Source organism: Pelobates fuscus, chromosome 4 (genome assembly GCF_036172605.1).
Source record: "Pelobates fuscus isolate aPelFus1 chromosome 4, aPelFus1.pri, whole genome shotgun sequence".
NCBI classification, from domain to species: domain Eukaryota; kingdom Metazoa; phylum Chordata; class Amphibia; order Anura; family Pelobatidae; genus Pelobates; species Pelobates fuscus.
In genome coordinates, this window is record NC_086320.1 from 247,381,779 (window position 1) to 247,395,078 (window position 13,300).

At 41.3% G+C, this 13,300-nt stretch overlaps 1 protein-coding gene across 2 annotated transcripts in view; it reads left to right on the forward strand.

Annotated features, from left to right (window-relative positions):
- LOC134608846 (sodium- and chloride-dependent transporter XTRP3A-like) overlaps window positions 1-13,300 on the forward strand; it is a 774,840-nt gene that overhangs the window by 491,014 nt on the left and 270,526 nt on the right. For both annotated transcript variants that reach the window (XM_063452025.1, XM_063452026.1), the window contains exon 7: window positions 4,448-4,610. In XM_063452025.1, coding sequence (XP_063308095.1) covers window positions 4,448-4,610 — 163 coding nt within the window. The remainder of the gene's footprint in view (window positions 1-4,447; window positions 4,611-13,300) is intronic.

Consider the following 13,300-nt stretch of genomic DNA (forward strand, 5'->3'; position numbering starts at 1 on the left):
CGGTTATTGGGAGGATTTGGGGACTTGCCTTACTTTTCAGCGCTGACTGTGGATTTACCTGTGAAACCAGCGGAGATCGTGGATTTGAATACTGCCCTCCGCTACAAATAATAATAATAATAATAATAATAATAATAATAATAATAACAACAACAATAAATATATATGGGCCTGAGCTGGTTAAACTAACGTTTAACATAGTGGACAAAGACAAAGGTGATAAAATAAGCAATGTGCCAGGGATATGCAATGTATGATTAGCACAGGCTGTAGTTACAAAGACATGGAAATATATAAATTGAAAATAATAATCACTAAATATAAAAACACACACAACAAAAATAACAGGGTATGAAGAAATATAATGAAATGTTGGTCTTCCAGAAGGCTACCTGTTGCAAATGGCAGTGGAACAGATGATTGAGCTCTTGGTGCTTTGCTGGACTGGGTATGTTTAAAAACTGTTGCAAATGATTTATTTAGATCACGGGGGAGTTGATCCCCAAGGTATTTAACTGCCTTCTCTGCCCAAGTGAGTGGGTATTTCAGTGAGTGGGTATTTCTGCTGTAGTACCAATTTTGTTTGTTCATTTATGTGTATAGGTAGGATTCACTTTTAGTGTAGTTAACGAGAAATTTGGAGATGGTATGGCATTAAAGTCAAGGGGTTATTTATGGTAAAGAGCTGCCACCTTAATTTGTGTGTGCTTAGATTCACTCCATAAATGTTGGGGTTGTTGTGGATAAAAAAGGAGGCGTGAAAGGGGGAACCCCTATACCGTGCCATTCCGGGTAGAGATGAATTCAAGGAGCTGGTCATTCACCCTAATATTGTCAATTGGCATAAAGTACAGGGCTGACATCCACCGCAGCCAGTTAGGACCAAATCCCATGGCCTCAAGGGTGCAGAAGAGCAGGGACCCGTCCACCCTGTTGAAGTGACATCCGAATCCACCCGGAATCCATATGCGTTCCAGCGTGACACGCACGTCATGTGAAAATACACCAGCTTAAATCTGTTCCTTCCATCCAAGCGGGGTATTTAAATGGAGACTGTGAGCAGAGTAGGAATATCCCTGAAGAAGTCCATAGGACAAGGGTAGGATACAGACGCTTGGGACTTGCATTGTTTTACTTTTCCAGGTCCACTTTTAAGTAGAGACATGCCTTTTTATCTTGTGATCTTTTTTGCAATTGCAATAAATTCCTTATGTTTTTATTTCTTTCTGCATTATTTTCTGGTCTCTTTTTAACTTAAAGTGTAAGAAGATCCTACTATATTGAAGACTTCATTCCACACCTGAATAAGGATGATGTGCCTGATATTCCCTTACTTTTTATGAGTTTTCCTCATTATTATTGCGTGTCTTTACTTCAGTATACACTGATCACACTATGTTCAGTTTGCATCTCTTATAGACACCACCGACTACGCTCTCACAAAACAAGGTTGTATTATTATTTCATTGATAATACCTTAGGAATTTACCTTGGGAATTTATACTCTGACCCTTTGCATTTGCATTCCTACCCATTTGTGTGTTTCACTATTTTTTGGTGTTACAGAGTGCACACTATTTAGTAGGTGTGCTATACATCTGCTTCCAGTGGTTATTTCCATGTATGTTATATCAAGATGTGCAGGACAATTTGGACAAATGGATAAGGTTACTCATTTTGGTGGGATTGTTTTTTGCTTTGTGTCCAGGCATGAAACCAGCCTGGTCAGGGTGGACTAAGCCCTGTAGGAGAGGACGAAGTCTATTGACCAAAATCTTAGTGTGACGAAGTAACCTTCACCACTTGCTCTTGGAGAGGCCTGCTTGCCAGCCTCTTGCCTTGTGACTATGGCCCCTAGGAGATATTGCCAGTTAAAAACACTATATGGGCTTATTGGCATTTAAAATACTGCCCCTTCCCCTCCTCCTTTTTCCTGTAAATTGTTCTCCAGCAGGGCGTTGTTCCAGGGACACTGCCAGACCAGTTGAAACTGGCTGCTTTGTGCCGCCTCAATGTCTCATCAGCCCTTGCTAATGTTTAACCCCATGGCGAACCAACTGTATTAGTGAGATCTGAGCGCTTTTCGGACATATTGAGCCCTCAGATCCAAGCTATCTGGGGATATGTTGGACATATAGGTTAAACATTGTATTATAAGAGTTATGCATTTTTGTATTTTTTTGTAACAGTTTTTGGACTTAGAGATATTTCCTGTTACTGGAGATAATTGGCTTACCACAGCCACTTAAGCCAATTATCTCCAGGATAGAGGAGAAGATAATCCGGCCACACAGCCTAAATCTGTGGAACTGTTTTGGGCATGAAAGCCATGCTTGCGATCGGTCAAATGTGACTTCCACAAAACTTTTGAACCCCTGCATGGATCTAGGTGATTTTTGGATATGTTGTTCACCCAGATCAGGGCTATCCAGGGATGTAAAATTTATGTATAAGGATGTATAATTGTGGGGATATGTGGTGTTTTGGGGGGTTGAGGTTGTTTATATATATATGTATATGTATATATATGTATATATATATATATATATATATATATGTGTATATATATATATATGTGTATATGTATATATATATATATATATATATATATATATATATATATATATATATATATATATGTGTATATATATATATATATATATATATATATATATATATATATATATATATATATATATGTATATGTATATATATATGTATGTATATGTATATATATATGTATGTATATATATATATATATATATATGTATATATATATATATATATATATATGTATGTATATATATTTATATATATGTATATATGTATATATATGTATATATATATATATATATATATATATATATATATATATATATGTATATATATATGTATATATATATATATATGTATATATATATATATGTACATATGTATATATGTATATATATATATGTATATATATATGTATATATGTATATATATATATGTATATATATATATATATATATATATATATATATATATATATATATATATATATGTATATATATATATGTATATGTGTATATATATATGAAATCACGGAAATCTTGTAACTATTTTAATAACATGTTGACTTATCCAATGTTAAACTTGATGCACAAATAGAATAAAGAATATAAAAAACAAAAACAAACAAAAGTTACTTTTCTTGCATTTTTTCCCCACACAAACGACATTTTCACCAATCAAGTCATTGTTGTGATACATTTTACTGTACAATATTATACAATATTTGTATTCAGTGAAGTCTCCAGAGTATAACAGTACCCCCATGTACAGGTTTTATAGTGTTTTTCGAAAACTACAGGGTTAAATACAAGACTTGATTTTCTGTTTTTTCCCAGGAATGAGAATTATGATGGCATACCATTTGCAAAAGAAGACAACCTATGGTATTACGAATGGGGTATGTTCAGTCTTTTTTAGTAGCCACTTATTCGCAAACACTGGCCAAAGTAATAATAGTTTTTTGCATTTTTAACACACAAACAAATATATATGCTAACTTTGGCCAGTGTTTGTGACTAAGTGGCTGCTAAAAAAGACTGGACATACCTCATATTGAATACCTTGAGTATTAACAGTGTTGCAATGTCACTACTGATACATTTTAAAAACATGCATTTTGTAAAGCAATGTTCTACTTGTACTTCTAGCTCTATAACCTGCAAAATAAAGCTAAGAACATGTTAACATTTCTAAACTCAGGACAAAATGTAGAAACTATTTAGCATGGGTGTTTTTTGTTGGTTGTAGATGCGTAACAGATTTTGGGGGTCAAAGTTAGAAATTTGTCTGTGTGTTTTTTCATATTTTATAAAAAGATTTATAGCAAATTATATGATATGATGAAAATAATGGTATCTTTAGCAATACCATTTAATTGTGAGAAAATGTGTGGGTACAGTAAAAGAGTAAGAGGAAAATTATAGCTAAACACAAACACAGCAGAAATGTAAAAACAGCCCTGGTCCTTAAAGGGATCCAATAGCGCTAGGAAAACAAACCCATTTCCTTGCACTATGGGCTCTTAGAGAGCTTCCCTCCCTCAGGGCCCCCCTCCCTCGGCGCTGAAGGGGTTAAGTTCTGCCACTTAACTTAATCCAGGATCGGGCTCACATAGCACTGGTGACCTCTCCTCCCCGCCGACATCCGCTCCCGAGTGGAGCCGAATGCACATGCACGGCCAGTATAAGTCGCAGAAGCGGGCTCTGGTGGCTGTCAGTAAGACAGCCACTAGAGGCTGGATTAACCATGAAGTGTAAACATAGCAGTTTTTCGGCTGCAGGGTTAAAACTAAGGGGAAATCGTCTGGGTGCCTATAGTGGTCCTTTAACTGTAAGAAAATTAAAAAAATGGTTTGGTCACTAATGGGTTAATCTAATTTGTCATTATTTTGCAGAGTGATACTTTTGCTATCGAATACATTTGACCTTGAAGAAGGATATATAAAAGCAGATAACCTTGAAAATATGAAAATATACCTTAATGAAACTTTCCATGAGGAATATTCTGCCATCTTTCACCAAATAGTAGATTGCAACCTTGAAACAGAGTTAAGCACGGTATGAGCACCTACATGATTTGTAATTGTAAAAACTGTATAATTTACTATTTACATTTTTTTTTCATTATTATAGTTTTTATAAGGGCCAAAAATGTGGGTGTCAAAATTAGACTCCTTCATTATCGAACAAATCCTTTATAAAAAATATTGAAATATCTAAAAAGACATAAATCTTAAGATGAAATGTGAAATTTTAAATGTAATGTACCCTCAGGAGCATAATACCTGCCAGAAATTACATCAAAAGTCAACATAGCTAAGTGATGCAATCGAGCAGGGTTGCCCAAAAGGTAGATCCCCAAAGTTGTAGAATTAAATCGCCCATGATGCTTTGCATGCCTTTAGAATGTCTTTAGAATGACAAAGCAGGTTTTAAAACATCGGAGGGGGTCTTCCTTTTGGGCACCCCTGCAATTGCGTGCTCAATGGTCCAGAGTGGCCAAAACTCTCAGAAGCAAATCAAAGTGAGAATGTAAATACACAGCACGTTTTTGACTGAAATGCATAATGTGCATATTAACAAGTATTTAATTATTACATAAATGTTACATACTGAACTTATGTGGTAAAGACCGTTTCCACACATACTATATTTAACATGACTCTGTCTGGAAAAAGAATGTGTGATCAGCAGACCAGCAAATATGGAAGCAATGAAAAATCAAAACGATAAAATAAATTACATTATTTTAAATTTATTTGCATCTGGAAAAAAAGGCTGAAAATAATCCTGAAAATTAATTTAACTTGTGCACTCAGCATAACCTGCCAGCTGAATGGTAATTTATACAAATTCTACATATGTGAAAACAAACATACAGACACATTGTAGCAAAGCTCTAGTCCTTACATGGACTTTCTCCACCGAATAGCGCTATCCCCCCAGTAACTGGACGACACACAGTTCTAGGCGTACAACTGAACTTTTATTCGCACTCTCTTGGGTTGTCTACAACTGAGACAAAATGATGGAATAAATCCACTGGGAACCACGTGGTAGACTAGCCGAATATAGTTCCACGGAGTCGACAACCAGATACTGCTATCCTCGTTCGGTAGACAAAATGGCCCCCATCTTTCAGAGCACGTGTTCAGTGAAATAAATGGTGGCCACCCAGTGAGAGTGCTTCGAGAGTGCTTTGATTGGTTGTTCTTCTCAACCCTGTGGGCGGTACTATGTGTGTAAAATGTGCATAAAAGCAGAGTGTTTCATTAAGTGTTCTTGCATAGCAAGAACACTTAATGTTATCTCACATATATATTATTCTTATTATTATAGCCAAATTTACCACCCTAACTCCTCCCACAGATTTTACACTACATAGACAGTAATATACCGAAACGTGCGGATTGGATTGCTATTACTTTGTGGAACGTTTCGCCCAATAGCTCACGGAATATCGTCGTTCTTGTGGCGAAATTGGTCCCATAGGAATGAATGGCAAAATGTTCAAAACTAGAGTGGGAGCTGGCAAAAGCTGAAAAGTCAGGACATGATTTCTAAACTGCCACCACTCCCTCATTTTCCAGCCCACCTACACAAATCTTATATCAAAACGTTTAGCTATCCCTGCTGCCAGTAAAAATGTCCACGGCTAAGCCACAGTCCTGATAGTTTTTACAATATGACGATTTGTTTGCAACTCACACCGTCCATTGACATACACTGAAATACCAACCTTGCCAGCTCAAACTAAGTTTAGTTTCTAAGCTGCGACATTTTTAATACTTCAGAGACATACTATGCATTAAAGTGTAGGTCTGGGTCTTGTGATTCTCACAATATAAAGCTCTTCACTGTAGGATGTATAGTTTTTAAAATATGACCGTTTGAAGATGGCAACCGCCAAAATACTCTGACCTGTGCCAGGCTGGAGCAGCAAGTGATGTCATAGACAGGGCCTTTTGTACACCTGCTAATGTTTCTATAAATGTATGTTTTAATTTAACTGTAAAGCACTTTGGGCAACAACGTTGCAATTAACCCCTTCAGGACCGGACTGTTTTTGCGATGTTTATACGTTAAGGATCAGAGTTATTTTAACACTTTTGTGGTGTTTGTGTTTACCTGTAATTTTCCACTCTCTCATTTACTGTTCCGATACAAATTATATATTGTTTTTCTTAAGGACAAAAATGGCTTCTTTACATACTATTATTTTTATCATGTCATATAATTTAATTAAAAAATAATAAAATAAATAATAAAATAAAATAAAATATGGTGAAAAATGTAAAAAAAATCCTAATTTTTTTGACTTTTACTTAAAAAATCTTTTACTGATCTACAAAATCGAATGAAACAAACTGCTAAATAGATTCAAAATGTTGTCCTGAGTTTAAAAACACCCAATGTTTGTGTTTTTTTGCTTTTATTTTCACGTTATAGGGCTATAAGTACAAGTAGGAAATTGCTGTTTCAAAATATACAGTTTTCAAATGTATCAGTAGTGACATTGTAACACTGTTATGTCATAAATATCCAAAAAACACCCCACATGTATATATTTTTCTTAAACTAGATAACACAGGGTATTCATCTAAGAATATTTTGCCACTTTCTATGCAGCCTGTGGCGAAACCAACCTCGCCACTATGAGCTGGAGAAGCCTGGTTGCTCGCCTGCTTCCTTTGGACTATGGACCAGACTTTAAAAAGCTTATGTTACCTGCAGAAAGGCATATTCGTGCCTTTCAGCCGGGGTGTTTGGTAGATTCCAGCTACCGAACAAACTACCGTATGAGGGACCACCTAGGAGCTGGAGTGTGCCATCACTTAACCGCCCAGAAGCTGCGGTTAACCGCAGCTTAATTGATGAACGCTGGGTGGCCTTTGTTCGTTTGCCGAACACGTGGCAGCGGCCATTTTAACTCCCGAACGGCCAGCGGTGTTCAGCGCTCAAACTATGGAACTGTAAACGGACACTTAATTGCACGAACACCGCTGAGCCGTCCGTCGCCTGGGTCCTAATCGTACAAGGTTAACCGAACACCGGAATTCGGTATTTCTTTGTGAACTGTGGTAACCCAGATAGCTGTGCCATGGAGCCTATTCGTGTGATTAAAGACTTTGGCTCCATGGCGATTAAACTGTATTCGTGGGGTCTGGGTGCCATTCACCTAATAATGTGCACCCAGACCTGAGCGATCTGGGGATATGTTACATGTCTGTGTTTAATGTATTAAAAGTAACTTTATATATTTTAAAGCATAATACTGTATTTAGGTTCCCACATGTGTAATGGAGTCTTGTCTTTGACCTGGGAGATAATTTGATTACTTCTACAATTATCTCCAGGGCAGAAGGGAGGAAGCCATGATGCATTGTGGGAATGTTTACTGCTGTGTGTCTGTAATTGGTTTATGTCTGTCCTTTGTTACAGTCTTCCATTTGGTCCCCTAGGGGAGTGTCCACCAGGTGGGAGTCCTGCATAAATACTGGGCAGATAGCCCTGAGTAAATGAGTTCCTGCTTAACCCTGAAGCTGAAGTGTTGTCTCTTTCTTGGGGGAAGGGGACTGTATGCCGATTGCCAGGAGTGTAAGCTGTTCGTATGGCTTTTCCTGTTCGGCTGCTTCCAGGGTTCGTGTGTCTGCTGTTCGAGAGTTGGTGAATCCGTGCAGTTTGGGAGTTCGGGGAATTGGTGCTTATAGTAGCTGCTGGTCTATCTAAAGGGGATTATCGCCTAAACGGATTTTATTCCCTTTTATGCTGAAACGGTCCATTACAATTGGTGGCAAGCGGCGGGATCGTTCCTACAACCAGAGGGACAGCTACAGACAACACCATTCCTGGAGTACAAAGTAAGGGCAACGCCAGTACCCGTACAGCGCCCCTATCTACAAGGGAAACCAACTTCAGCAGAGCAAGCATGGCACCCAGCTACACGCAGGAGGAGTTTGACAAAGAGCTGAGATCACGGCTGATTTTCCTCGGACCCAACCCCCCGGAGAAATACGTGCAGCTCGTGAGTAGACAGGTAGAAGAGTACCTGCAGGTCGGAGCAGGGCGGGCACGGAAGTTGGCAGGTTGGGAGAGACCCCAGTGGCCGAGCAAGTTGCAGGGAGAGAAGCGTGTTGTCCTTCCTCCCCAGCGGCAGTGTGTACCCCAGGGAGCTGATGGTGTCGTCCGTCCCCCCCAGCGGCAGTGTGTGTCCCACGGAGCAGAAGGTGCAGTCCTTCCTCCCCAGCGGCAGTGTGTACCCCAGGGAGCTGATGGTGTCGTCCGTCCTCCCCAGCGGCAGTGTGTGTCCCAGGGAGCAGAAGGTGCCGTCCTTCCTCCCCAGCGGCAGTGTGTACCCCAGGGAGCAGAAGGTGCCGTCCTTCCTCCCCAGCGGCAGTGTGTACCCCAGGGAGCTGATGGTGTCGTCCATCCTCCCCAGCGGAAGTGTGTGTCCCAGGGAGCAGAAGGTGCAGTCCTTCCTCCCCAGCGGCAGTGTGTACCCCAGGGAGCAGAAGGTGCCGTCCTTCCTCCCCAGCGGCAGTGTGTATCCCAGGGAGCAGAAGGTATCGTCCTTCCTCCCCAGCGGCAGTGTGTACCCCAGGGAGCAGAAGGTGCTGTCCTTCCTCCCCAGCGGCAGTGTGAGTCCCAGGGAGCAGAAGGTATCGTCCTTCCTCCCCAGCGGCAGTGTGTATCCCAGGGAGCTGAAGGTGCCGTCCTTCCTCCCCAGCGGCAGTGTGTGCCCCAGGGAGCTGAAGGTGCCGTCCTTCCTCCCCAGCGACTGAGTGTCCGGCAGGGAACATAGACCGTCAGTCTCGCACCCCAGCAGCAGGACAAGAGAATGAAAGGGGAGACAGCTGGTCCCCCTTTCCACCAGCAGAGAGAGTGGCAGGGAGAGGAGCCTGCTAACCCCTCTCCCCAGCGTCAGTTTACCGTCCAGAGAGAGGAGCTTGTTACACCCTCTCTCCAGCGGCAGCCTAACCCACCAAGGGGAGATGTTAAGCCCCACGACTGTGCAGATGGGACCGCAGTCTCTGCACTTACAGCACAAGGGGTAGGGACAGTCGGTCCTGTCCCCCAACCACAGAGCGGTGTATCCAAAGGGGAGACAGTCGGTCTCTCCCTCCCACAACCAGGCTCCCACCAGGCTACTTCCGTGGTAGCACTGTCATCAGGGCAGAGTACCGCTGGTCTCTGCCCACTCAGCAACCCACCAAGGCAGCCTAACTGTTCCCCACACAGTCAGGGTGAGACACTCGGACCTGGACAAGTTTGTAATTTTTTCAGGTGTAGTACCCAGTTACTGTGGGGGGGCTGTACTAATAGTTGTGTTTTGTGGGTGGGTTGCTGGACTAACCAGGGCACTGACCGGCAGGAGGTCAGGTACCCTGTTAGTCTAATTGGTAAAGGGGAGAAGTGTGGCGAAACCAACCTCGCCACTATGAGCTGGAGAAGCCTGGTTGCTCGCCTGCTTCCTTTGGACTATGGACCAGACTTTAAAAAGCTTATGTTACCTGCAGAAAGGCATATTCGTGCCTTTCAGCCGGGGTGTTTGGTAGATTCCAGCTACCGAACAAACTACCGTATGAGGGACCACCTAGGAGCTGGAGTGTGCCATCACTTAACCGCCCAGAAGCTGCGGTTAACCGCAGCTTAATTGATGAACGCTGGGTGGCCTTTGTTCGTTTGCCGAACACGTGGCAGCGGCCATTTTAACTCCCGAACGGCCAGCGGTGTTCAGCGCTCAAACTATGGAACTGTAAACGGACACTTAATTGCACGAACACCGCTGAGCCGTCCGTCGCCTGGGTCCTAATCGTACAAGGTTAACCGAACACCGGAATTCGGTATTTCTATGTGAACTGTGGTAACCCAGATAGCTGTGCCATGGAGCCTATTCGTGTGATTAAAGACTTTGGCTCCATGGCGATTAAACTGTATTCGTGTGGTCTGGGTGCCATTCACCTAACAATGTGCACCCAGACCTGAGCTATCTGGGGATATGTTACATGTCTGTGTTTAATGTATTAAAAGTAACTTTATATATTTTAAAGCATAATACTGTATTTAGGTTCCCACATGTGTAATGGAGTCTTGTCTTTGACCTGGGAGATAATTGGATTACTTCTACAATTATCTCCAGGGCAGAAGGGAGGAAGCCATGATGCATTGTGGGAATGTTTACTGCTGTGTGTCTGTAATTGGTTTATGTCTGTCCTTTGTTACGGTCTTCCATTTGGTCCCCTAGGGGAGTGTCCACCAGGTGGGAGACCTGCATAAATACTGGGCAGATAGCCCTGAGTAAATGAGTTCCTGCTTAACCCTGAAGCTGAAGTGTTGTCTCTTTCTTGGGGGAAGGGGACTGTATGCCGATTGCCAGGAGTGTAAGCTGTTCGTATGGCTTTTCCTGTTCGGCTGCTTCCAGGGTTCGTGTGTCTGCTGTTCGAGAGTTGGTGAATCCGTGCAGTTTGGGAGTTCGGGGAATTGGTGCTTATAGTAGCTGCTGGTCTATCTAAAGGGGATTATCACCTAAACGGATTTTATTCCCTTTTATGCTGAAACGGTCCGTTACAAAGCCATTTTACCACAAACCTTTGCCAAACTTTGCATAGGTAGTTTATTTATTTATTTTTTTTTTTTTCACCTACATTTCAATTCAGGTATACATTCACAGATTCTGTTAGGTGTCACTACCAAACAACACCCCAATATGTGTTCAGCAACATCTCCCGAGTACAGAGATATCCCCCATGTATAGGTGTCTTGGGTTGTTGGGGGGCTAAAAGGCCACATTTGGCAGATGTGCATATCAGTTTCCCAGCTTGGAATTTTGACATGTAGTCAACCTGCATGCATGTCCTATTTGGGACATTTTTGAAGCCGCCCAATGTATTTTACCACCATTAAACCATATATTTTTGAAACGTAGACACCCTAGGGTATTTCACATGGTGGTATTTTTACACTTTCCATGCACTAATTCTACCACCAGGCTTTGTCAAACATTGAGTTAGTAAAAAAAATTCTGTTTTTTTTCACACACATTGTACTTTAGGCATGAATTAACAGATCTTGTTATGTGTCACTGCCAAACACCCCAATATGTGTTCAGCAACATCTCCCGAGTAAAGGGATACCCCCCATGTAAAGGCTTGTCGGGTTGTTTGCAGGCCAAAAGGCAACAATCAGAACTTGTACATGTCAGTTTTTCAACTTGATATATAGGTATGCTTGGTCTATCTTCAGTTGGACATATTTTTGCACCCCCCAGTTAATGTTACCATCATGACAGTATATATAGTATATATTTTTATAAAGTAGACATCAAAGGTTATAGAAGATGGGGTGTTTTGACTTCTTTCCCCCAACCATTTTGCCCCCCAAAGAAAGTGTAGTGGTAATTTTTTTAATTCTGGTTTTTATGCACACGTCATCTGGTTGGCCAGCTGGTTATGTGTTACTGCCAGAAAACTTGTTAGACCAAATGTCAAATAAAAATTCAGGAACATTTTGTAACGGATCACCTGGCACCCCGACTGAGTTCCTCAGTTGAAGGATGCCTCTTCCTGAGGACTCCAAGCACTGCAGCAGACACCACAACCACCGAACTGGAGAAGCATATGAATGCTCTCAAGCATATGAATGCTGTAAACAGCTGAACAGGAAAAGCATGCAATCAGCATACAATCCAATTCCCCCAATAACGAGATGACACTTCGTTTTGAGGTCAAGCAGAACTGACTGTACTGGCACATACACCCTCTTTTATTCACAATCCACAAACATAGTACTGCCCACAGGGTTTTGAAATACAACCAATCAATCCGTACAATACACACAGACACTCCCACACAAAATCCTCCCCTCTGCCTGTGATATAATTATGGTACACAATGGTTAACATAATTATCACAAGCAGGAAAAATACAGTTTTTATACATGTACCATAACTTTAAAAATATACGTCCAATCTTCATAAAAAATACATATTCAGAATCAGCACACTTTAAACATAAACACTCCCACTCAGACAAATCCATCCAGTAGATCAAGCACATTTTCCTGCCCAAAACAGTTCCATAGATTTTGGCTGTGCGGTCGGTCTATTTTACCCAGAAAAATGATGAAGTCCCATTCAAATGCACAAACGGGGGCCGTTCGTGCATTTAGCTTAGTATAAAAGTGAGTTCAAACTGCCGAACGAGACTTAGTCTCTGCAGCTGAAAACGGAGAGTAGGAGAAGGTAAGGGTCAGCGGTGTTCATCTAAATGTGTAGCCGATTTCAGTTCCATGGATTTGGCTACACATACCGCTGACCTCGTTCGAATGCACAAAGATGGCCACCGCCACGTGTTCGTTTGTCGAATGGCAGCAACTTCGACTACTTCGGAACTTTGGCTGCATCCAAAGTGCCATTTTAAAGCTGCAAAACTGATCCAATACAATTTAAAGGGGCTGCAAGTCTTTTAAAATCCAATCTGCTAGAATAGTCTTTAACAGGCAATATCTTCCAAGGGCCATAGTCTTAAAGGGGCATTGTTCCCAAAAGTCACAGTATGTCCCCAGATGGTTCTTAAAAAGCCAGCAACAGCATAATAAAATACAACATGCCCAAATACTGTATTTAAAGGGCCAAATCTCCCAGGGGACATAGTCAGCAGGCAAACAGGCTTCTCCAATGCCCAGTGGCGAGGTTGGTTTCACCACACACTTCTTAAAATTGTTCTGTGTGGTACAGCTTGAAACATGTT